The sequence below is a fragment of the Pogonomyrmex barbatus genome, unplaced genomic scaffold (genome assembly GCF_055798465.1).
Source record: "Pogonomyrmex barbatus isolate J1 unplaced genomic scaffold, ASM5579846v1 scaffold3, whole genome shotgun sequence".
NCBI lineage: Eukaryota > Metazoa > Arthropoda > Insecta > Hymenoptera > Formicidae > Pogonomyrmex > Pogonomyrmex barbatus.
This window is the reverse complement of record NW_028297127.1, coordinates 12,411,546-12,439,364: the sequence shown is the minus strand read 5'-3', so window position 1 is coordinate 12,439,364 and position 27,819 is coordinate 12,411,546. Positions and strand designations below refer to the sequence as shown.

The following is a 27,819-nucleotide window of genomic DNA, read 5'->3' as shown; positions in this document are numbered from 1 at the left end:
TTTTATATATGTCACTTGAAAAAACGTAGCTTTTTATCATAAAATTAGATTAATAGGATATTTTATAGTGACATATATATTACTAGAAGTGCTTCCCAGCTATTTTCGTAACTAATATTCCAAGTAGTACGAGGAATACAAGTATTATAATAAGAAGATTAGTACAAGTTATTCACTCAAGCTACAGAGTTTCAAATTTTCGTTTTACTCAACAGTAAGATTTATTCGTGTAACTCATATCTATATTATCCACGGGGCTTTAAATTCGCTACATTTATCATGCGAAAGCGCTTCTATTTAGCTATACAGAACTATATATATCGTTAATTCGAGGCTTTTGCTATTATGATTTATAGGAAGTACGTAGTTCTCTGCGTGTGATGTCACGAAATGCCATAAAGTCACAAAACTATGATTTACGCGTGGTCCTTCGTTTGCTTGATCAGCCGGAATCTGGCGGTAACGCGTTTTCTCGCATGATAAATTCCGCGCTCGCGCGCGGACACGATAGCGGACTCGATATTTCACTTGGTCGAAAACGCAAATACCAAACGCTCGGCGCTCGAAAGTGACCATCGGCATCCGAACGAAAGTTAAAATTTCAATTAAATCGAACGTAACATCAAAAACAGCACTTTCCATTCCGTCGAATAGTGCGCTTTCGAAAAAACTGGCTTTCTGTGTTCGCCGCGTCGGGTCGCATTCGCCGTCGGGTCGCATTCGAACCCTCTGAATTATTACAACGGTGATTTGTACGAAACGTACGTATATCCGCAGAGGCGCTCGTAATAAAGAATAACACGCTTCACGGACCGCGATGTATCCACGTTAGCGGTCGCGTAAATCCGCGATACGTCTCTGGAAGACTTGTGTGTCGATAGGGCCTTGCGGCTCTATAGATATCGCCGCAAACGCAACGGGGATGAATCTTCCCCATGCGCGCCACGTACCGCCGAGAGAACCGAGACCGGATATATATATATATATATATATATATATATATATCTGGCGCTTGATTGGAGATGAGACGGGCCGGAAACCGTAAAAATACGGAATGATGCGCAGCATCCGCGGAAGCCGCCGCGTGATGAAGAAAAAGCAGCGAGGGAAGCAGACGCTTGATTGGCATGCTCGCGGCGTTCTATGCAAAATCTCTTCAAGTGGCGTTCGCTTTCCGCGGATGCGATACTTCCGAGTTTAATCAAATACAATTTTACATGATTTTGAAAAAAACCTCTCGAGAGAAAAATGCATGTTTTTCACATCTTATCCGTCCTAATGTTTTATTGTTTATAAAAATGAGAATAACTTCTCGCTAAATCTTTCATTTTGTAAGTCGCGTAAATCTTTTTTTTATAAAAGCTACAAATTGAGTTATATTGGTGAAAAGTGAAATTACTCACTGTTACGACTGTTCTACTTGATCCTTCGTAAGTAAATTTTATCGCATCTCTAAATCTTCCCTTAGATATTTAATTAGCTCGTAATATCATTAAATCGTGGCAGTCTTCGCAAAGTTTCTCGGCCCATCGTTCTCGAACAACTTGTATCTAGTGTCACACGTCCGGATATGCACTCGTGTTACATAGAAGTGCCGCGTTGGAGGACGTTAATCTCGTTGAAGTTAAAAAGTTTCACGGGAAGCGGAATCTCGTTCGCCTCTTGCAAGGATTTAAGCGCAACGTGATCTTATTGTATTAAGTTTAAAGCTAAACGCAGCCTTCACGGCTCTCTCCCGGTGGTTTCGTTTCTTCCACCTTCTCCTTCTCCCCCTCCCGCGCCGCATTTTCATTCCGCGAGAATAGGCGATCGTAAATTAAGAGTGAACTCGGGCGACATTTATACACCGCGTGAAATCGAAGGAAGGAAGGAAAAACGGGCTTCGAAAGAGCCGCGACGATGGACTATAGAACACCCTTTAAATTGAAGTCGTTACAGCGAGTCTTTTCGCGATCGGGGAAAAAGAAATAGAACTTTCCGTAGCCGGGGATGAAAATGTCGCGACGAGCCTGAAAAACGTGCGCGTATACTAAAGGGATGATTGTGGATTCGAGACGGAAATGGAGAAAAGAGTGGACGAAGGTCAGTGGATAGTAAGTAAAACGCGACAATCTCGTTGCGAGCAGCGCGAAAAGGCAAGTCTTCTCGAGAGCAGAGCATTTTGAGCTTTAATTCTTGTTCTTTGCGCGGGAAATCATGCGATTTGTCTCTTAAAAGCGGCGGCGTAATTAAAGTTCAGTTAATAATTTAAGTTCAGTTTAAAGATCTTTTACTAGATTTCTTGAGCCATTGTAGAAGAAAGCCTTGATTTTGTAAAAAGGCTCGCTGATGATAAGTCAACTATGTTCCGAGGACGGAATTAGCTCTTTTTTCAACGACATGAAAAACATTTGAGTACTAAATATTTAGAATTGCGATAATTAAAGTGCTCGTTCACGCGCTGCTCGCGCTCATGAGCGATGCGTTGCAATTTTCGTTTTATTGCTATCGATTACTACAGATGCAGATTGTTTCAATGGTTATTGGACTGTGAATAATATATACTTATGAACATAAATGCGTTTCCGCTTTTGTAATTATTACAGAGAATACTCAGTCGAAGAATCGTTCGTGCGTATGATTCAATTAGTGGATAAAAAAGCATATACAATAGTAATAACAAAATGATATATATTAATTGCGATTAAATATAAGCCAAAGGTAGTCTACTGCACAAATAAAGATGCATTTGAACGCATCTATATTACTATTATTGCTCGAAAAATCGGCATATGTGGTTATTATAGTTGATAGTTATTGTATAAATCGTGTGTGGATTGACAATTATATTTGAAAGCGAAATGTCATCAGAGTTTCGCTTGAAGTTTGTATCATGTACGTTTGCTATATTTCAAAGTTCCTGCAACTCTATAGAGAAGTTTCTATCTGCTTCAGATATACGTGTCCTTAAACAATCACAACTAAAGGAAAAGAAATTGTTTCTAATGAAAAAAAGAGTCAATATATAAACAGGACTCAAAGAAAAATTTCGTAATAATCATAAATAATCGAGCCATTAGCGGCAATAAGGACTTATCATTGCTACATCTCAAAACTCCCTTTTGGCTTCTAGACATAATCGCGATACACCATAAAGGAGTTAAATACCGCGATGTCAATTGCCGATCTCGGGGAAAGTCAGCGCGATTGGATTGTCCGTTTTGAGTGCGGAAGTACGAACAAAGATGGAAACAACAAAGAGCACGTATATTCGCGGTGTCCGCATGTTGATAATGGAGCCGCGAAGCAAAGAGACCAAAGGGGATCCTCGGTGCTCACGGTGGCACCAAACAAAAGGGTGGGACTACATTGAGCGCGGGGCGCGCAACCCCGGCGCGAGGGGCGAAGTGGACGGATAAGAGGCGCCCGAGTGGCCTCTCTCGTGCCTTTGGATATTTGGATCGTGGCGCATCTTTCCACGCCAGTATGGGCCATTGTGGTGCGTCCCGCCACCATCCCGAAAGAGCCCCCGCGCCCGCCTATGGGCGCTAAATACTCCTGAAGAAGAGCTCGCGCCATCCGCACGGCCACAGCGGCGCGATATATCGGGTATTATACACTCGTGTACATACCGCCGTATATACGGCGCCATATGCGACCGCGGTGCGTACATTAATTTGCATATTAATTCGGCGAAGGTAAGCCGGTAACCCCACCCGGTGACATCTGGATTAGAGAAAATATCTCGGCGACGATATAATAAGCGTTTCTCCGCTTCGCCGCTTTACCAAGTTCCTCCTCTCCTCCTCCCTCGCCCCCCTCCCGCGCGTGCACTCCCCTGGGAATTACTTTACGACCAGATTTGACTTTGTCCTTGATTTTTGGAATAAAATTTTAGGACGCGCCGGGATGAAACGAATTCGCGAAACACGTGCACTACGTGTGACTTCTACTTAATGTTTCATAATCGCGGAGCCATTTCTGTAATTGGCGCCGTATTATCGTTCGCGTCCGCGCGAGAACCGCGGCGAGACGTTTGTTCAACTTTTTAATTACGATATGAAAATTTTATAAGTGTTAATGTGGCGTATGTAGATATACAGACGGCGCCCTGCCGTTATAACTTTCGCAGGCACGCATACGGAAGCAGGCACACGTACGTGCCTCAGCGACGCGTGAACTAATTTGCATATTAATTCATGTAGATAATCTGTTTTAATGACATCTGGATTAGGGAAAATGTACGCTTAATACATCACCCTGTGGCATCCCGAGTGGCTGGGGCGCGTTTCCCGTGTACTAATAGATTTCGATTATATGACGCGCATCGATAATTCTATATCGGTATCGACAGCGACATAACTGACGGCGCAATATCGTCCCGAGATCAGATGAGACAGATTTTCTGGAGGAAGCAAAGTTTTAATTTCCAGACTAAACGATGTAACTTCATTCGGGTAGAGCTTTATGTGCCAACGAACAATAAACATAAACTTGACTTCGGTCTAAAGTCTTTAATCATAATTTTCTCGATGCTGAACATCCGAGCTTAATTTCATTTTCTCCAAAAATTCATTCCCGTAGAAATATTGCCCCGTTGACGAGGGAACGAGAGAAGGGAGAAAATATAGTGGCAATATGGCAAATACATTTTTTTCTTTCGCTCGCTCGCAGATCTATCTCCATTATCGGATCGAGTCTTTCGAATGGAGACTGCTCTCGATATTCCGCAAGACAGATTTTTCATTAAGATTTATGTACCGCCGAGAATACGACCGGTAATTTTTCAATTCCGTTCGCAGCAAAACCGTAATGAAATATTGCGCGGGGTTTAATGTACCCGAAATGCTTCTGCAGTTTAGGAATGAAAAGACTTTTTTTTTTCTTTCACTTTTCACACATATAACCTACCGTACGTCGGATCAAATTAATTATCTGCTGATTAACTTGCACATAACTCGATATTTACTTTAATAATGGGAGTATCTAACAATGTTAGTAATATTTTGTTTCGGGGCTGCCTTAGCAAAAATTTGCGAGGTGGATTTTTCTCGAGAAATGAATTTTCCGGTAAAGCGTGCATAAATATTTGTTATTCCGGCATACTTAATGAGTGATGTGAAAAAATGTTCATCGCCCCCGCTATATGCAAATTCGTCATGATATAAAGCCTGCGCGCTTGGAAATATGCTAATTCGCCAACGTCGTTTTGTGAACTTTCGATATTCAGTGTTGTCGGTCCTCCTTCACGCCTGTCGACTATTTCTTGCTCAAACCGAGATTGTCCAAGCTAGATTAACTTTTATTCAGAAGTGTATTATGCATTTTTTATAAATACCACTTTAAATACTTTTTCAAGAAAGTTTCTTGTATTTGTCAAATATATTCGAGGAGGAGAGAAGGGGGAAACACGTGCATATATACAAAATATAATTTTAATTATTGTTGGTTTATCTAAAAAGATTATTGGACTATTTATATATAATATAGCTTATAACAAATATTCAAAATTTCATTTTGATTAGCCAGAATTGTCAGTAATTATAAAATATAAATTATATAAATTATAAAAAGTATTTTTAATGTTATATAAATGCATATTGGTTAGCTATATTTACATTAATTAATTAAATTGTGAAATAATTGGTTTTAATTAATAATTTGTTAAAGCCTTTGTCGGTGGCATTTTTTGGATTTGTCATGGACATCAGTGAAATAAAAAGTATAACACTATACGATATAATATAAAACTATTTTCATTAAATATATTGCGATCTAAAATATATAAAAGATAACCGACTGGTAGATATAAATTTATAATTATTTCAAACATTGTACATGCCCGGCAGTTTCATCGAGATTCTCTGCGAAAGGAATAACTTTTCATTACTGAATTTCAATAACATAATGGAAGAGTGCTCTGCACGTTCGATGTTTTTGCACTAATTTATAAAACAGTAATATTTTTATAGATTTTTTTTTTAAATATTTCTCACACAATATGTATTGTTTAATACAAAAGAAAGAAATTTCAATACAAATTATAAGATACATAGAATATGATTCATTTACACGATTTATTGACGACGAAGCATTTTATTGAAAAATATTTTTTATTGGAAGACAACTCATCGTAATGAGCCATTCGTGGAATCGTCTTAGATAATTTAGATTTTTCTAAAATATCGAGATTTTTAGGAGACGAATGCTAAAATGGTGAGAGAGAGAGCTCCTCTGAAATTTTCGATAAGATCTTTGCGTGATTCCACTTATCGGAAACAACAATGCAAATATCATCCGATGCTCTTTAGACTCCACCACGGGAAGGTGGTTGTGACGGGTCGATGAGAGGGAAGCGACCTGAGAATACCATATTACTATCTTAGACAACGACGAAGGCTTTTCGCAGTGGGTGATCCTGAGACGAGATCGCCTCCGAAAGCCCGGAGATTTATGCCCCGCGCCGTTTCTCGTTACTTCCTCAACCAAATATCCTCTCCTCGGCTTTCCCCTCGCCCGCACTCCCTCAGCGGTCTCCTCCGCTCGTCCACCCGCTTCTTTCCGGTTTGACTTTCTCCCGTGAAAGTGAATATTTATGAAAGATGTAAATAACGAGCGGGATAATTTTCCCTTTGCAAGCCACTCCTGTTTACAACACAAACTCCTTCCTTCTTTCTCTTCTTCTCCGCGTTCCGCCATTTCCCATCCTGAGTCTTCTAACTACGTCGTTTCCGTTCATTTCTGTGCTCGTTGTTTGCACTTTCTGTGATCTCGCGCCGGATGCGACGCATCCGTTTTATACATCGAAAAAGCACCAAGACAGAGTTCTCGATTTGTGAAAATTTCTAGAGATGTTTGATTTGGAGGATTTCGTGAAACGTCAGAGTAATGCTTTTTGAAAAATCTTATAATGTTTGTAATATCCGTATGTATAACGTACAACTCTTATAATCTTATAATGCTTTTTAAGAAATCTTCTCTAATCAATTGTTACAATGATATAAAATACGCGAATTATTGTCATTTTTTTTATGCTTGCATTTATTAAATGGAAGTCATTCGCATAAATCGGCCTTCGGCCGTGAATATACAAAGTGCTTTCAATTTCTTCGGTTTCCAATACAAAAAACGAGAAATATCTGAGCAGCCGTCTCAACCAATGGAATAGCGAATTCTCAGAGACTTAATTTCACATTAATATTTGTTCTCATATATTCGTAAATGGTGCATTACCCCGAGTTCTATTCGGGCATTATCTCGGCCGACTTTAGTCGATAAATCCTTTTGCCATTGCATGCACGTGATTTTCACGAACTGGAAGACATAAAAAAAGAACGCATTACTTAACAGAAACGATCAGTCTGAAGAAGCATTTCATCACATTCTGCAAAGGCACGAAATCACTTTTACGAAATAAATGTGCGAAATTCAGCTCATTCAATTATCTTTTTTCCTCTTAAACCTCATTACTAGTTCAATTCTTGATGTAAATTTGTGTGTTGATATGTAAAGTGGATTCGTTCTTCTCTCTCTCTCTCTCTCTCTCTCTCTCTCTCTCTCTCTCTTATTCTGTACAAATGCAGATTATTATTGTTTAAAATATAGTATATATATTTAAAATATAGTATATAAATTTAAATAGTATTTATCTGACTTGTAATGCTAACTATTTTTTATATTCAATATATATGTTAATCTATGTGACTTTTTTATTATTTTAATATTTTAATAACAGACCCATATTAAATAATCATTAATTCAAGTTTGAAAATTCCGAAAAGCTTATTATATATAAGCGCATATTTTATTTTATACATGAAAATATTTATAAAAAATCGCGTGGAGAGGATATATAAAATGTTTTTGTTAATAAGGTTATTAAAATTGCATAAGCGAATAAACAGAGCGGCGCTCTCTGGAAATGAGAGAATTAAAAGCAGCAGGAAAAACTGCTCAGAGAAGTCGCCCGTTGTTCATTGAAAGGATTAAAATCTGCGCGCGCGTTGGGGATACGGCATACCGTTCGCTTACTTACCGGGGAAGAGGAAGGATCCCTGTTCCCCCCCTTTCTTTTTCCTCGCCCGTTTCTCCCGACCGTCTTTCGCCCCTGCCCTCCTCAGTCTCCACTGAACCTCTTCGATGTTCTCTGTGTTCTCCGGAGAGGCCGCGACCAGCAATCAACGTAATGCATCCGCAGACACATTCCCGCCCATCCCGCCGGCGTACACCGACGTAAGTACAACCACCGTAGGCGTGTGTATGTGGACAAATACAGACTTGGGTACGGCGAACGGCCAGGGTACACACCCTCGGGCCAAAGGCCCCGATAACACGAGGGAGCCGTAGAGTAATGCAGACGCAATGGCAATCTCTTCGAGAGCAACGAAATAGATCGTAGGACGTAGACCGATAGCACAAAACCATCGCGCCAGTAACCTTTTCTTCCTTCCTTCCTTCCTTCCTTCCGGAACCTCCCTGGAAATTCTTGCTATAAGCTCACTCGTCACTGACACAACGTAGCCTTCTGTCTTAAAGCGCCGAAAAGTTTCGTAACTTCGAAATTCGTTGCGCGCAGATGTTCTTTCGGTTCTTTGTGTGTTCGGGAGGATTTGCAGAATCCTCGTTGGGGATAGAAGGATATATTCCATCGTCGGTTCCGGAGGGAAACGACGTCCTCTACTCGGCGCGCATTCGAAAAATGCCTCGCGACTTTTACGTGAGAGCTATGGTACCTTCTACCGTGGTATGTGTGTTTGAAAAGCCGTTGGACTGATTTGCGGCCGGTTCGGCTTCGCGGGATATCGGGAAAGTTGGTACGCGTGCGCTTCTTCATAGGCAGAGAAAGCCTCTCCGAGGCGAGGCGACTCGGGAATTCCAAATGACTTGGACGGCTAAGTGTAAATCTCGCGTGACTTCGATGCGAGATACTACGCGGTGTATTCGGAAAGAAAGAGTACGCGAGTCTTTTATTAGCGGAGAAAATCTCGGAATTAAACAACCATTAATTTCACCATCACGATATTCCCGAGCATTTACTTTTTATTATTAAAAAGTATGCTCGCGTTTGAAAATTAGTTCTACAAAAAATATTCATGTTAGTTAATTAATTTTGCCACTTTTAAGTTGTTAATTTGCCACAATTTAGGTTAATTAATTTTGCACTTTAAATAGAGCGCGGCGCTCGACAATCGAGCGGAGTTGTACAAAAGAAAGTATAATAACGGTAAATAAAACACATAACATACGATGTATCACTGTAATAGCGTTTATGTCTTCCGTTAGTACGTTCCTCCAATTTCGCCGCGAAACGTTGAGGCGTTCGAGATAGCGTAGCGACATTTTGTAACGCGACAGAATGAAAAGGAGATTATTTGAGAATGATACGATATTAATCCGACAATGACCCGGGACGTTAATTCGTGCTGATAGTATGCGCTAGATGTCGTTTCACCCTAACACCGGGCATGAGTACGCGCCAGCAAACTCATTATTCTTCTTGTCCTGAGGGCGCATATCCCGCGTCTCTTCGTCTACGCGCGAATAATCTTCGCCAGGATTTCGCTATTGTATTATTGTGTCTGCCACCGGGTGATAAACTGCGCATTCCGCAGGGAACACCGCTCCGCTCATTACTAATATAGTCGCGCGACGGCGTCCTATCGTAGTTAACGGAGCTCTCATTGCGTCCCTTGAGAAACCCGAAGTTAAAGACTCGCCCGACTCGTTTCAAAGCGACCATATCCCGCGCGGGAGTTAAAAGAATCTGAATTCTTGAATTGAGTATATCACGAGTGACATTTTCATTCTGGAAATAGCGAAACAAGCGGGAAAGAATGGATTTATCTTCCACCATCAAACAGCATTGTTGCATATTCCCTTATGAATTCCCTCTGTATCCCTTTCTTTTTTATGTCTATGTGTTACCTTGTTGGAAAAAAGCAAAAGTCAAAAAATACACATTGACAGAGTCAATGAAATGAAAAAAGTCATTCGCTCAAGCTTAAAATGGATTTGCTCATTACTGTTACACTGTTACCGTTTGTTATTCATATTTAGGTTAGAAATTAAATAATTAGCTTTTTCTTAGATTTTTTTTGCTCAAACAATGCGGAAAGAAAGTTGCGTAATGCGTTTCTATAACTTTTTATGAAATCGGCTTAATAAAAAATGGGAGGATGTAATTTGCAAGGCGAATTCTATTTTCCAGCAATAAGCAGACGTCCCTAATTTAAGACAATGGATTACGGAAACTCATTAACCGACTAATACCTTTAAACGACGAAGCTTTTTCTCCACGCGTTTTAACGGAGCCGCCACAAACTTACGGATAAAACAATTCGACCCCGGTATGTCGACGGTATACACGGTATATAATAGCCATCGCGATAACATATCGCGCGAAGCTGGGTGAAAGGAAAGAATGAATTATTGGAATATACAGGAATCAATTTATTATCACGATAAAGAAAGAAGTACAAGCGAGAATTATTATTACAGAGTTTTCAGAGCATTTAATCATACACAAGTATCGACAGCGGTGAGGTCGAGTAAAATCACTTTATAAAACGAAAACAGGTGGAAAATGTCGAGATAAGCGACGAGCGTAACGTCACGACATCACTACAGAAATTCTTAATTTCTATAGCGGAGACTCTTGCGGAAAAAGAGGTGCAAGAAGGCTCCCTTCATTTCAGCGGGAGACAAAAGGTTGGTAAGGCAGGAAAGGAAGGGAAGGAGAGATTAAAGAACGAGCGCATGCAGAATCGATCGCTGAATTACGGCCACATTATGACTGACGAAATTTGCTGGGGCCGCACTTTCCCGGCTGCAGCGAATTAATCCGCGAGAAAGAAGAGTCGGGCGGTCTCCGACACCGGGCCCGGAAGCCGATGATTCATTTCGGAGAAAGCGGGGCAACCTGACGGCAGAGAGCTGCTGGCAACGGAGTGCAGCCTCCGGAAAAGGATTCCGTTAACGAGAAGCGATCGGCGTAGCCCGGTCTCGTCGGGTTAAACAGTAGTCGAAAGATGTGTGACGTGTGTGGACCATTGTCTGGGAAATTCGTTGAAACGAAAATTACTGGGGACTTATTAATCTTATGGAGCTCTATCGCAGATGTTTTTTAATATGCGCATATATTTCCGAGTTTAACGAAACAAGCCGATATTTTTCTGGCATCCCTTAAATCATACGTTATAATATTGAGTTGATATGATCTGAAACATATTGTATTTCAGCAAAGTTATTTTTTTTCTCTATATAAATCGCGTAATCTCCTCTTCTATATATATATATGAAATTATTAAAATAAAGTTATGGATATGAGTATTGAATAGACAAGAGATTTTTCATATTTTATATTAGAATATCTGAGTGAAATGAGATGTTTTGAGAATTTTTTGATTAATTTATGTTATTAAAGAAATGTCTAAATATGTTAATTTAATTTTGAAAGATTAAGATAATATACAATTTACATTCAACAGTTTTGATCCAATCAATTGAAACTAAGTAAAGAGATATATAACGAAATATGTGTATAAAAAATTATTATATAGTGATTTACAAAAATTCTACTCTTTCTGTTTAGCCAATAGGTATGCACTTGAAGAAGTATGAGTGGGTAGGCTCGCCTGATATGGGAGACTGTTCATTATGGGTTAGATCAGCCACGTTAGAGTTCGACGACGGACTTTGGCAATGCCAAGTAACCGCCAGTGATTTCACAACGCAGGACGCGTTAGCATCAGAACCAGCGAGGCTGGTCGTCAGAGGTAAATGATACGAATATAAAACATAAATTAATTGCAAATTATTTTTGAGCGAAAATTATTTTTTAATTTTTGAGCGAGCGAAAAAATAAAAACAAACTTTTATCCTTTTATTTTTTTAATACTAATTAAAAGATGTTATATATATAATATGTGTTTTATTATTCAATTCTGTTCTAATTTTTGGTTTTAAATTCTAAATAATATCAAAGATGTTTACATGTAATCTCTACCTGTAATATCTCTATCTGTAATATCTACATCTGGCGAAATAGATATTATTTCATATAACAATGATTATATATCATCGCGTGTATTACGCAATGAATTAATAATTATTAATTCATTGCGGGGTAATTCGATAGATTGAGAAGTTGAATCATGTTTCAACTGGATTGAATCTTTTCTCACATTAATAGTTATTATTAGAAATAATTGATTTTGGAAATTTGTTTGCTAATGAAATAATTGATACGTTGTGTGTAATAACTCGCACAATTCAATAAATACTCACGCAGATTCACACTTTGAATTTCGTCATTATCGTCTTTGGAATTACATCGTACCTCGAAACATATTTCGTATTTTTTATTGCCGAAATTATGGCAGATTAATATCTCTCAACCGGGAATCATACATTACACCGAACATATACCGATTAGTTGTAAAACCACTCGGATAACTCCCTCGATGTTACATTTGCCTGGTAATCCCATGACACAATTAGCAATAAAGCAACAGAATTTATTTCTGTGCCGTGAAAATGGGGTTCACTACGTTGGAACAAAAGTCTCTTCTTTCGTTTTTTTTTTTTTTTAATCTTGCACCTTGCAGCAACTGATTGCACCTGCATTAATATTTATAGAGGCAAAATCCAAATGCACATTGATATTTTTATAACGCGTACAAGAGATTATATAAAATACAAAGAGATTATATAAAATTTGATCATAAATTTAGCTTTGGATTTAATAAATTCAAAAATATTGCGAATTATTTTTAATTACAAACTTTTTTTCCTGGAGAATTATTACGAAAGGGTTCAGATAATTAAGATATCTCCTTCTCGCGTGAAATTTCTTCCGAGATTAAAAGGGATATTCGGCGCTTTCGGGAGGAGCGCCGCGCCACGCCGCGCCGCGCCGCGCCGCGCCGCGCCGCGCCGCGTCGACCACGCGAGGCAATGCGGGGGATTAATCCGTGCTAATTTTCTCATTCCAGTCAGCCCTCAACGACCGCAGATAGAGTACGCCGACCGTCTAATTCTCCCCGGCAGCAACGTGACAGCCCGAGCAGGTGAGATCGCTACGCTCACTTGCAGAGCGCGGTATGGGAATCCTTCGCCTCTAATTAAATGGTTCGTAATTGTTGCACGTAGATTCCGTACTACTTAACTTGCGCGCCGCCGACCCCCCCTTGCTTGGCACGCGCGATCTCTCGCTTCGCGTGTCTCGCTCGCTCTCCATCTCGCTCCACGTCTTCGTCGCTGCTTTCCTTCCGCTCGTTTGCTCTCCCCATTATCCGCTGCGAGCATAATTATTCGGCAATTTATGGAGCTTACAAGCGTACAGATTAAATGGAGTATATCAGTAATAAGGGAAAGAGAGATAAATACTTGGCACGATAGATAGATTTGTATTTGTATTTTATTTTTATTTTATTTTTAAATCAATATTTAAGATTTGTAATAGTAATGTGTACGAGTGACACGCGTGTACAATTTCCGTTTTGTTTAAAATCGACAGTTACGTCGCGTCTCTAATTGCGGAAGAAATTGCGAAATGGTAATTTTCAAACCAGTAATGTAATTTTGTCGCTTCATTTACTTTATCGAAGGCAATTTCTCTTCTCTCTTCTGATAGCGATTTTGAAAAACCTGCTCTTCGCGATGATTTTTTTTCTATCGAAAAGCTTTTCGGGCTTCGTGATTGAAGCTGTCCCAGGTAATCAAAATATATGTTAGGTTACTATCGATTTCAAGATGTCTTCTACCATCGGTGTACCTCTTCTTCGGTCGTTGTTGAAGTGCTTTGGGCTTGTTCTCGCTGCTCGAAGATTCCACGTAATGCATCGAGGACGATGTCGATAGCAGAACACGCGCCCCATGAATAATCATGATCCATTCTGCATCGTGCCCGGGCGAAATTAAGGAGCTACACGATGCATTTTGTGTGACGGGAAAACTCCCGGAACGGGAGTCTCACGAAAGGGGGTGAGCGGAAGGCAAAATTTTCGGTCCGGTTTTTCTTGAATCCCGACGATTCGGTTCAGTCGCTTCGAGAGCGTGGAAAAAGCTCACGGGAGCAGGGTTTAATAGTTTTACGACGGAATAAAAACAAGGACAGGAGAGGGAGGGGGAGAGAGAGAGAGAGAGAGAGAGAGAGAGAGAGAGAGAGAGAGAGAGAGAGAGAGAGAGAGAGAGACGCAATCTCTCTCGGCTTTAAACCTTGCAATTTTCGGTTAGCAGGACGGGGCATCAGTAGAGCCTCGGGGTTGCGCTTCAAATTGTAGACGAGGTCCCTTGACAAAGCGACCGTCCTTCGCCATCAACCCTCAGCTACTCTCGCTTACCCACTTACTCACTGGGAATTATCCTAATTGACATACGCGATGCGCAGCGCGGAATATGTGTATGCATAAACGTATTAATTATTACCGAGCGGAGAGACCGAAGCGCAATCGACGGCGTGTATCGAGTTTCCATCCCCAAAAAGACAATCGTCAACGAACGAGACTGGCTATCGCGGTAATTGTTACGCGAATCGTGAACGACCTTTCGAGATAAATGTAATATGCGAATTCACAGCGATGTGAATAATAATAACAATTTGCTCCTTTATGTTTACAAGATACGAATTTACGTTTTCATATTACCCTTTCATATTATCTTTCGTACTATAATAACTGAGCACCGAGAGGCTTAATTCACGAGAGTGCCGCCGTTAGTCAGAGTCCGCGAAACTGCAAGACTCCCGAAGAGCAGAATTCTGAATAATCCGCGACGATGAGCCTTGATGGGGAAGGTTGGGAAAGGCACGAGGGCAGGAGGGCGAGAGGGTAAGGCAAAGATAGAGAGAGAGAAAGAGAGCGGCGGCGAAACGGGGAACGTGCGCGAGATAGAGCGAGTCCGAGGAGGAAGATGACGGAGGAGAGGAGGGTGTTGAAGGGGAGGCGAGTAAGAGTTGTTGCAGAACAGCCATTGGAAATGCAAATTTTCGGGGCGATATGCAGGTACGTGGGCGAGACCGAGCTGAGGACGTTGCGGCCCCAGGTAAACTCGACCGAGATAGATAATCCGCGCACTTGGGCAACCTACAGTGTTTGCGAGATTCTGGCTGAGCGATCACGTTACGGCCAGCCGATCAGATGCGTCGCCATCCATCCGGCGTACGCCAATCCCACCATGTCGTCTAGCATCGAAGTGAGATTCGACGTGCGATGTGAGTAGACGTGATTCTCTCGCAAAAATGCGATTATATAAAAAAATCATCATTAGAATAGATCCTTAGAGACGCGGGGGAAGTATCGATGATGAAAGGTGAATTAATAATGGCGACGTATAAGTGAAAAAAAAAAGATGCGTAAAAAAGGTAGCGGAAGTTTAAACAAAGTTAATATTTATTATAAAAAAGTTTCTTTTTTTTTCTTTTTTTTTTTTTTTAGTTTTGGACCATGTTTAGTAGAAGATTATATTTTCCTTAAAAGGTCGCTAAACGGAAACTAATTTATTCCCTTCTTTTAAAATTGGTAATTATCATAAATGTAAATGTCTTATTATAATGTGTACGATACCATATGTTAAGACACGCTGTAAATACTTAGTGACGTGTGAGATATAAGTAGATCCTTTAACAAACTCTCGGTTGATGAACTCGTCTTCCTCCCTGAGAAAATAGAACTCCGTTAGGATAGTTTAATCCTTCCGCCGTTCGCAAAGTTTGTACCTGAATACAGACGAGTTTGTAATTGATTATGAACGATGACAAGAATCGTTGTCTCAGCGGATTATAGCGACTTATTAAGTCTTCTTAATAGACACCACTAATTTGAAAATTCGTCTAGCAGCGGGAGGAAATGCATATGAAAGGAAAGTTTTTGTCTTATTATACAACAATGGAGAGGAAGAGAGTACAATAGGATACGCATTATAATTAGTAATACAATAGGATACGCATTATAATTAGTAATAATTAATATTTCTATCTGACAATTGGAGATAACAGTATATAATAACTGCAATGTGAATTCTGTTGTCAAATGTTCATTCATATTAAAATCGAAATAATTTTTACTCGAAATATAACGCTAATATCGAATCAGAGAGCTTTTTCCCCATTATCCCCTTTTCAAAAGGACATGAATATCGAACACGCGAAGCGATACATATTATATTTCAAGAACACGCTGTAATAAATATTTTTTTCAACGCAAGGCAAAATGCTGCGCATTTGTATCTATCTACGTTTGCAAGAGAAGAAGCTTCTTCTTTGAAGAAGACCTCGAAATAAAATGCGCAAAGAAGAAGGGAACACTAGATCGAGATTAAGGTTGTGTCTCTCTTTTTTTTTTTTTTTTTTTTTTTTTCATAGTCGCGCCGGCCATCAAATATGTTGTATGCATAATGGAAACGGTGGAAGAAGGGAGAAAATATACGATGCTGGAACTTCTCTTCGTTCTTGGCCGCCATCTGCACGCGTAGAAATATATTGCTAGCCATAATGAAAAACTTTTAAACAAATTTCCAACATGTTGCTTGTTGTTACGTTTAACTTGCATAATCGACAATATCGATACGTTTTTCAATTATAATGATTTGTATATAAAATTATTTTATAGAAATAATACGATGTTTAATAATAAGCTGTCGATGAAAGTGATTGACAAGAAATTATTATTTCCTCTTTCAATCTTTTTAAAAAAATTATTGATATATATGCACATATACAAAAAGTACACATATTCCTATATTTTAAATTAGCATTTGCATTATGCAGATTTTTATATTTTCATTTTTTATTTACATTTACGACAATAATTATTCACAATTATTTATTATAATGAATATTGTTTTTTTTTTTATGAAAAATATTCTATTCTGAATAAATTAAAGTCAGAGTCAAAAGTATCTAATTAAAATTTTTATAATTACATTAATTATTATACTAATTTCTGTATGTGTGATTATGAGCTATTTTTAATATTCTACATGTTACATTAAATCTCTCTACAGTAGTCTAACAATTAATACAACGCAATTAATTAGATAGTGTATAATGTATAATGTATAATGAAAATTAATTATGGAACAAGAATATTACTGTTCGTAAATTAAAGAAAGACGTCGTGTGCTCGATCATTCCTTTTTATACAATAAAAATAGGCTGAAAATATCGACATATCGACATATTGTCGATATTTTTCCCGCATTATCAGTGCAAAAATGCGTTTGATAAAAAAAAAAAAAAAAAAATTAGGAAGGCACGACTAGCGCACGTTTCTCGCACAAATTGCGGGAAAACAGTCTGCGGGTAAAACGCTCGGCCATGAAAAACCGGTACGGCAAAAAAGTCAACGTACCGCGGCATGTCCGTGTAACACACTGACCTCAAATCGTTTCGCATCTCTGGCCATCCCCAACAATACACCGATTTAACCGGGTGCACATTCTCACGCACGCACACACGCGCATAACCATATATGGTGGGAAACCGCATGTTTTCTCTCTTTCTCTCCTTCCCTCTCATCAATCTCCCTCAAATCAGTACGTCGTGATGTCATGCGTTTTAACCTTATCGACAATTCGATGCCCGACTGAACATTCAGGCAGATTTTAACGCTTTTTGCAAAACCGTGCTGTGGCGGACAGCGGCCAAATGAGTATTGGTATTTTAGCTTCGGCCCCGAAGCATTGCTGTATAACTACAATCAAATCACGGTTGATTTAAAGAAGATTGTTGTGAATAACGTGATCTTTGAATCATCACCTTTGTCTCTTCGTGTATCATCGTTACGATGGCCTTTTAAAGTTAATTATTACGATTAGTTCATTAGTTTGATGATAACCGATTGAAGAAGAACAAGATATTAAAATTTCGGTTTTTCCTAGATATCGTAATTATTACGTTGTTATTATATGTCTGTAATGTCTCGAAAATCTATTCTGTTAAATCTAAAATTGCATAAAAAAGTTTACGATTTGTAAAGATAATTTAATTATTTTGCGGTTTGCTGATAAATCCCATATTCTACACGAATTTTGAAATCGAAATCGGCTGTTAAATTCAATGTTATGTAACATTAATTAGCCAACATTTTCGATAGGATCGAATTTTCGTATCAGGTAATTAATACGTTAACCAGATTGCAATTGGATCTCGTGTATGTTTCATCTTTCCCCATGCCACGGATTAATTTCGCGGATGAAAAAGTATCGCGTACGTGTACGCGTTAGCTCGCTACGGGTTAAAAGGCTCGAGCTCTTTTACATGCAGCTTTACGTATTGTAAATAAATTACCGAAGCTACGTGCGTATCAACAAATATTCCAATTTGCCGTTAATGCCCATGCATGCGAGCAACAACCTCTACGGTAAAAATATTTAATACAAATTTCATTAAATGATAAACGATAATTTGTGCTAATTTCGAAAATTTTTGTTTTACAGTGAGTAAAAAAAAGTTGCAAGAAAGATGTAAAGTTACATCACGCGAGATTTCTCAAATTGAAATATTTGATGTTGACACCGAGTAATTTTACAGTAGTCGCGGTCTTAAATACGTCAGCCGCCCGCGAGCACAGGTACTCGACGCGTTCCGTCGAAGTGTAAAGTGTAAATTTCGATCACGCACCCGGCAATGGCGACGTCAAAAATTGATTCGCCAGTTACCATTCCTGATATCACCTCCAAGAACATCATTCCCCCTTCCCTCGTTCTCCTCGATCCAATTTCGGGCGTCACTGCCGCGTAATTTATAATTCCCACCGCAAATTCGATCTCGAGTGCCACCGCGACCCTCTTGGGGACATCTTGTGTATCCACCCCCGCTTGTGCATTTGCCTGCCCCGAAGTGTGCACGCGTTTACGTATAATACGCGTCCACGCCGGGTGTATTGATTACGAGCATTAGCCGGGCGGGACTTTTCAGCGCAAATTGAAAAGTTCAGCGCCTCAGAGCGCCGACATATCCCGTGCCAATGCTGCTTCGATCCGAGGAATTTATCCTCGCTAACGAGGAGAAAGTGCATTCTCGGGTCGATGCAGTTTTTAGAGAGCACAACCGACGCGAATGGACCAGTAGCTCGCTCGTATTTCGGTCAACGTATTTCGAATCAGCTTGAAACAGTTTCTATAATCCTAGTAATGGAAGCTGCAGAATCGAAAAAGCCAACGCTCTTTTATCCTAGTTAATGCTCTTAATGCTTGTTGTACAAATAATAATAATGTTGTGAAAATGTTCTATATTTCGCGTTTAACGAGCTCTCGCTACGTTACACGTTCGATAACAAAATATACATGAGCGTAAGAAAATTTTTTTCAATTTGATACGTTAGAAATTTTAAGCTTTGTCATGAGATAAATTCAGGATCCATTGGATATTGAATTCCGTTTATAACAAAAGATGCGGTGTATTCTCTATCCCCTAACTTTAGCGCTTTTGTCTCTTCCATTCGATTTTATTTCGTAAAAGCAGAGCCGTTTGAAGTTTACCCAAGGAACGATTGGCCGAAATATGGCCGAACTGGCACTCGTTGACCCATTCGAATCGCGGCTTTGCTCTTTCTAGAGTATCTATATTGAAAATAGCTCCATCACGATCGCCTTTCCTTACCAAGCGATCACAATAATTGTCGCGAATATCAGTTATAATTCTTGAACTATTGTAGTTGGATGAAGCTTATACCTTCCGCAGTACGAGTAATTTATAAGAAAATAATGAAGAAAGAGAACATAAATGTAGCTTTTTTTAACATATTCTTCATTTTGTGACTATTTTAGCATCCATCATGAAAGTAGGTGATGAAAACAGATGATTCTATTTTCTTAACTTTTATCATTATAATTAGATTAATTTTGTTATTCTAATTACGTTCTACCCGTATTTATGAAATAATAATAATGAAATATCGAGATTAAAATAATAATAATATAAGAAAGGCGAGAAAATTGAAAAATTTTGAATTATAATTATTTAATTGTTATTGTTATAAATTTATTATAATTTACTTTTATTTTTAATTTCTATGCAGCATTTTATTACAAGTTATACTTAAATTTTTTATCTTTTTTTTAAACATATATACTTGTTTTTTAATAACTTAACTTATATTTTCCTCTTTCTAATAAAAGTGCCGACGGTCAGAAATTCATCCGACACAATGTAAAATTCGTTAGAAAAATGTTCCCTTAAAAATTTTCCCACGCAACGATTCTGTGATGCGTAAATTCAGCATGATGCGGTGTGTTCCAGCGCACATCTGGCGCTTTGCGAGCGACTGTTATTCGCTCGCGCGTAATTCTCAGTCGTTTCTTGAGTAAACTTCAAACAACGACGCAGACGCGGATATGGAAATAACGTCAGAGTCCCCGACTGAATAAAAGATTTTTCGAATGATCGATATTTCGGCACGACGCGCTAAAATGCGCAGGGTATACACTGGGTAATCGAGTTTAGGGAAAAACTCAGGGAAATTCCCCGGTAAAATTACCCCGACCATGTCAACGGCGTTAATGGCTCCAGACGCCGCGCATAATTTTTCTAGGTTACGCCATTTCCATAAATATTCGAGGAGCGTTGGATTTCTATAACGTGCTGCGTTTAATTCTATTAGCTTAACACCGTGCTCAATTGTTCGACGAAAATAAATTTCTGAGGCGCGAATGGAAGCGCGAACAACAAAGATTGGGAAAGCCTCAATTATGAAAGACACATAGGTTTAAATCAATCTTAAAACAAAATCAATACATTCATTTTTATTTAAAAAAAAAATTGACATTTATAAATCGTTAAAAAGAAATTGTTTTTAAATTTAATTTTTACGAGATATTTGCAGGACAGCTTCTCGATTTATTCGCTTTTATGCTGTACTTTCTTCGTGCTAAACATTTGGAAAGTAAGCTATTTACACGTCAAATTTTACATTGGATGAAAAAGAAGTGCGATACTGATCAGCATAAAAAGAGTAGAAGAGAGTGGCTAAAATTCTGGATGGGTCAGCGACTGCTCTCTCACGCGTATTTCGGAATCGCTGTTACGTGAAATGAACAGCTGCGCTGGCAATCCGCGCCCGAACGAAAATGGTGACTCAATTCGGGCACCGGTGCGTTTACCGGCTGACTTTTTCATCCTTCATCTTTCCTTTTACCAATTCTTTCCCTTCGCACCTAGAACAATTTGGCAGATTTCACGATCGATCGAAAAAGTGAATTGCGGAACGATGAATTACGGCTCTGGTTAAGGAAAATGTACTTCGCGCCAGATTACTTGTTTGAATGATATATGCGTTTTAAAGCATTGTTAACGTCTTGACACTCATGAAACAACGCGGTCTTAATTTATTCAATGATTTTTTAATAAATTAGGAAATAGCATTTTAGAAAGAGACTTCGAGGGAAAGAAAAGTCATGACTTGTTGTGACTTTTCATAGTTTATTGTTTCGATAGTAAAAATGTTTCGGTAATTAACAAAATATTTCAAAATATTATCTTTATTTTTAATAACAAATTTTGTGATAAATTTTGTAAAATTTTGTTTTCTCTATTATAGAAAATTTCAAAGGAGATTCCACGTATGAATTTGATTCATTATGTTTCTTTTACGATATTTGCAAATGCAAGATTGAATCTTATGTATATATCTTATTAAAAGAAAATCTTAAGTTTAATCTATGTCAATTCACGTATGTTTTCGCTATACTATTATTCTCGTTAAATTATCTTTCTTTGCCTCGCATCTCGCGTACTTCAACAAGCACGGTTACGCAAATTCGTGTTTGCTAAAGTTGAAATTCAATTAAATCAAATTGACTTTAGTAAAATCAAACTCTACATAATTCTACACAACTACGTGAGACGGGACGAAAGTAGTGAAACATTGGAATTTATAAAAAATTCGTAACGCAATATCTTTTACAATATCTTTTCAATAGACAAAAATTTTTTGTAATATATGATTATTTGAGAACTTTTCCTGTTTCACTTGGTATAGATATCTCTCTGTTCCAGATTTTATTCAATTTCAATTATGCATGCTTGCCGTAATTAACTCGTCTATCGATAATCTTCTTCCATATCAAAGCTTTAATTAATTAATTAATTAATTAATTGCATTTTGACCGAACAGATATAATCTTATATTGAACTGAAGGGGAAATCCACAGAGAAACGCATTAATTGTGCTCTATGATATAATAGAAGTAACGTGTATGCGTAAACGTTAGAGCGTGATTAAAAATTACAATCTCTCTAAATTGTAATTATGTCTCATTGGGCAATAAATCTAGTTTAAACTTGGAAAAAGTAATTGCCTTTAAAAATATAATAATACAGTAAAATATAATAATAATCGTACAATTGGTACACAATAAATATATTGTTGTTTGACAAAATTAATGTAAAATAAAGTTACGATAAACAAATATATATATATATATATATATATATATGTGTATCTTAATTGTTGTGGACTAACATGTGGTATTAGCTCTCAAAGCGACGCGGATTAACTCGATTTTATGTTTGTAGTTCATCCCGTTGCATATGCTATAATGTTATTCATTAAACGTAACGGCGTTTAACATTTTTAATAGCCGCAACGACGACCTATTACATGAATATGGAAACCAGAAGTGAGCCGGCTTGCTGATGAAAATTGGCTCCGGTTTATACCGGCCGTAAATTAAATAAATATCGAGTAAATAAACATGAATTACATCATCACTCGGTGAATAGGATACCGTAACTGTGCCAGTGTTCCATCAAAATCAACCGAAATTACAGCTCGTGCATCATCAAGCACGTCGAAATTACGGTCCGCGAATTAAAAGGTAAAGAATTATTCATTACATTATATACCGCGTAATATAAAAAATTCATACGCGGTACGGGCGAGCGAATGCAATGCATTTAAACAATGCTTTTACAACGTAAAAAAGTATGCAATTACAAACGTTCCGAGAGTGATAACTTCCATAACGTACATTCCTTGAACAAAAAACGAGAAACTTCATAAATAACAGTCGATTACGCTTGTTGAAAAATCAAATAACAAATACGATAATAAATTGCAATTCGAATGGCAAAACGCATATTATTTCTCGATTGTATACAAATTAATACTAAAACGAGCTGTGCGGCAATATGTTCTTGCTCGCGAGTATATTTCGCGAAATTCATCGCTCACGGTGATTAATTAATTATTCGAAGAAGGTAATTACCGCGTGACCCGGGCACATGCTTTTTCCACCGTGTCCACCAGGTATCATCTGTTATACGCGAAACCAAAGTCAGCGCGGTGTTTCCAGTTTGCTTGGCCCATCGGGAAAACAATGGTACGATTGACCGCGTTTGCGTAATTTAATTTCTCCTTAAGCTAGAATATTCATTTTGTATATAATGACGACGTACATACCTTCGCTCGGCATAATTTACGCTCGAAAATGCCCTTCCCGATACGAACGATTATATTTAAAACAAAGAACTAGATAATATATAAAAATAAAAAAAATTTAATTTATATATGTTTCAGATTTTTTGCGCATTTTTATTTTAATTTCTTCAGTCAATTCGTTTCTTTATGTTTGATTACGCAAAGTTATCGCTATGAAAGCTTGAGATATTATTATTATGTATTAACACGATAGGTTGGAATCTCGAATTCCGAAAACATAGTAACCACTTCCATGGATCTTTCATGGAACTTTCGATTAATAGTTCATTATTGAGCGGTTTAATTTGGAAACTTTATGCCGCGGACGGCCGTTTGTTTTCTATATCTAACGTTTATCTTTCACGGTCTCCCACACATCACGACCGGCGATTCCGGTACGATTAAAGCCGGTAGTGATGACGAAACCGCTTTTACCTTAAATTCCTCTTGTTTACCGAGCGACATGAATATGAAAGAGCTTTTCCGGGATAATTATACGTAATTTCCGCGCTACTCTCATTAAAATCACTATGATAAGATCGCTTATTCTTACTTTTTTATTTCGACCCACCGAAGATGGATTACGAATGTAAAGAGAGAGAACTATGTAACATTACCGTTAGTTAATATATATTAGATAATATTCAAGATGTTTAATTTAGATTAGAAATTAGATTATGATTATACAGATATTCCTGTGCGCCGTTACGAATAGACTCTCTACATCTGATTAATTCTTTAAAGCTGTAGAACAATTTCAAAAATTCAACTAATATAAAAGATGATAGAAGATGATAATTTTCAGACGGATAATCGTTTTCGAGAAATAATAATTTTACTTGAATTGTGTTGTAGCATTTTTCTAAAATTAAATAAACAAAAGTCGCTTTCGAAGTTCTGCGAAGTTTCGGCATTTGGCAGACAGTAGTGACCGCACGAGATGCAGATATCATGACATTTGTGGATTCAATTACAATATATTGCAATATATTGATATACATATTTGGCGCGGCACGGGGGATTAGAGCTCTCGTGATTAACTGCGCATTTCACATGAATTTAGACGCACCGGAGACAAGATTAGTCGGCGTCCCTACTGGCCAGCTCGAGGAGGGTCGCGATCAGCTGGAAATCCGATGTCTCGCCGACGCTAATCCGCCGGCTTCGATCCTCTGGAGGAAAACAAAGAGTCCTGGCGTGACGGAAGTAGCCAGTATCGGAGAGACCCTGATGTTCTCTCCAATTTACAGAAATCACGCCGCCGTTTATCTCTGCGAAGCGTCGAACATGGAGGGCGAGAGCAGTCCAATCTCGGTACAAGTGTCCGTAAACTGTACGTGTCTAAACCACCGTCACTTTAACGTGACAGTTTTCAGCCGATTTACATTCCATCACGGTTTTTATCGACCGCTTTTTTGTAATATTAAAAATCTTATTAAATAATCTACCGTGATTGTTTGACAAATCTCCGTATTTCTAGTCTAATATTGCGAAATATACATGTAATAATTTTTAAAAATGTACAGAGCGAAAGTCAGTAAAAATTATTGTATAAACTAATTTTTTTATTTATAGCTTAATCTCAATTTTAGAGCAAGTTGATTTTTCATAGATCCACCGACGATCAGCGCGGTCGGACCAGACCGATTAACAACTGCGTTATTATATTCCGGAGCATCGTTCGAATGTCATGCTGATGCGATGCCACCGGCCGAATACAGGTGAACCGTATCAATTATTTAGTCTTTATTTCTTCTAGACTTTGCGCGTTTATATAATAGTCCCGCAACAAATAAATATTTTGCTTTTAAGTATTACGAGGCTACTTTAAATCTTCAACAATTTAACTTTCTTAAAAGCTATGCTTCAGTTTACAAAAGTTTATCTAATAACTTTGATGGTTACAAAATTTTCTCGAAAATTGTCATTTTCTTTCTTTTTTTTTTTTTTTTTACGTAGTTTTTTGTTAACGTATATATATATATATCTATTGTGGCAAATTCGCGTCATTCAAAAGTGCCTTTAATTTGCAAATTTCCGATGTGCGGTCATGCATGTGCAGATGGGCACAGATATTCACGGACGGCCGCATGCCGTTGGAATGCGGGACGGGGCAGCGATTGATCCTGACGAACGTGACGTATGAGCAACAGGGTCAATACATATGTCTCGCCTCCAACAAGATCAATGGCAACGTCAGGGAAGTTAAAAGCGATCCTGTCTCTCTGCAAGTGGTCGGCGCTCCACGGGTAAGGCGACGCATCGTCGCGGCGCGGAACGTTGAAAAAGTTTCACTGCAAATCAGAATTACCGAGGGGGGAGGGGGAGGGGAGGGGTCCGACGTTGACGAATAACGTTTCCGGCGAACCTGTCGCGAAAAAATATCGCTTCATTACTTTACGGGATCCTAGGATCATTGAATATCTTTCGTGCGCGCGCGCACGAATACTTTTCGCCTAAAGTCCGTCGTTCAACTTCGACTGTCCGAATGTAATATCGGCGGGGAAAAAAAATGCGTCGATCGTGTAGTTCGTAACAAGGAAGAAATGTTGCTTCCACGCATCAATCTCGTTCTGCTTCATTATCTTGCGGAGAAATGATATATTGAAGATGGGTTAAGACGCACCAACGTGGGATAAATTCGCGTCGAAAAAGGAAGATCGTAGAATGATTTAATGTTTAATAAAACGAACAACTTAGCAAGCAAATTAAAACTTATGGTTTTTCGCGCTACTGTTATGTAAACCATTTTCTATTGTAGTTAAAAATTATTTTCATTGGTGCAATGCAGATGCATCTTACATCATATTATTTATTTGCTTATTATACAAAAGAACATTAATATCATAGCGTTAATATCATTATAATAAAATTCAACATCCAGACCTTATTTTTGCAGTATACACAATATGGTATGCTTAATATGGTATGCTTAATATGCCTATGTATTCAGCTTTGAATACATTTTTTAATAGCGATTCTTTGTTCAGTTTTTCAGTTGCCAACAATGCACGCCATTGAGTTTTATTGTATAATGTAAACGGCATTAAAAATCGATATCTTCGTTATTTGTAACGAACCGCGTTGTTTCTTTCAAAAGAATGCCTCGATATCATGTAGGTGCAGATATGTTTTTGTTTCGTTCGCAAATATATAAAAATAAATAGAGAGATAGATAAAATTAATTGAAAGGCTTGCTTTAATGCTTTTGTGTATAACAATTTACCATAAATGCACGCATAATTGTTGCAATAAATTTTCAAACAAATTTTAATTAAATTTAATTTAGCAAAGAATCTGTCTGACGTTATTCAATTCTTTACATATGTTATATGTTTAAATACAGGTTATATACATATATATATAAAAACGTAGATTGCAAATGAAACCCGTAAACATTGTAACAATAAATCACATATATACGATAAAAATTAAATTATATTCCAATTATCATGATATTACAATGTTTCGCAATTCGATTTCGATTAATGATCGAATCCTCAATAGCTAATTATTTGATTAATGCCGATAACGAGAGAAAAATTCGATTCTGATATTTATACGCAACATTTTATTTTATTTTATTTTTATTTTATTTTATTTTTATTTTATTTTTTTTTATTAAATTTGCTTACTGGCAGAATGTACGCAACTTAATGCGTGGTCACTGGCTACACAAAGGTTTGATTTCCGTTTCATTTAATACGAAATCATTTCATCTATTGAAATTCGACAGTGCTATTAATGTCAATATCTCACCCAAATTCGTTGTTGCGCACAATCACAGCTACGTTTCATTACACGCTCGTCTCGAGAATCGAATATCACGCGAAAGAAGCAATCAAAAAATTGTTGTTATTTATTTGATAAGCATGGCACGTGAAAATCAGTTTGAAATGTCGATACAATATGTAATCAAATCAAAACTTTAATTATGACTGCAATGTGTACGCAAATGTGGCAAGTGTCGCTATTACAAATATCGCAAAAATGATAAATTGAACATATCCACTTCAGTATACGATCGACGAGACGCTTTATGAAATACGATACTGCAGAAATGAGTACGAATTATATCAGCGTATCCATAAAAAAAAAAAAAAAAAGAGTGAAAAATGTAACCGTACGATAATCTTTTTATCTCGCAATGCACAGAAAATTATATTACAATGAATTAAGCTATATCATAACGTATATCATAAATCACAAGTCTCTTTTGCGATCAAAAATAATATTCATACCGCGAGTTTGTATTGAAACGAAATATCATTCGCTTTCATTCTTAATGCTTAGTCACGTATCATTCGTATCTAAATTAATTCTTTTTTATTGATATACCGCCATATTTCCTGATAACGTTTCTTTCGCAGATTTCAATATGAACGGCGAAATAAAAAGAATGCCGCGATGGCTCATCAGTGTT

At 37.8% G+C, this 27,819-nt stretch overlaps 1 protein-coding gene across 7 annotated transcripts in view; it reads left to right on the top strand.

Annotated features, from left to right (window-relative positions):
• The window catches only part of LOC105422499 (kin of IRRE-like protein 3), a 151,970-nt gene that overhangs the window by 114,903 nt on the left and 9,248 nt on the right, over positions 1-27,819 (top strand). For all 7 annotated transcript variants that reach the window (XM_089079578.1, XM_089079582.1, XM_089079584.1 and 4 more), the window contains exons 3-8: positions 11,570-11,753; positions 12,972-13,107; positions 14,982-15,190; positions 24,460-24,729; positions 25,009-25,117; positions 25,459-25,645. In XM_089079578.1, coding sequence (XP_088935704.1) covers positions 11,570-11,753; positions 12,972-13,107; positions 14,982-15,190; positions 24,460-24,729; positions 25,009-25,117; positions 25,459-25,645 — 1,095 coding nt within the window. The remainder of the gene's footprint in view (positions 1-11,569; positions 11,754-12,971; positions 13,108-14,981; positions 15,191-24,459; positions 24,730-25,008; positions 25,118-25,458; positions 25,646-27,819) is intronic.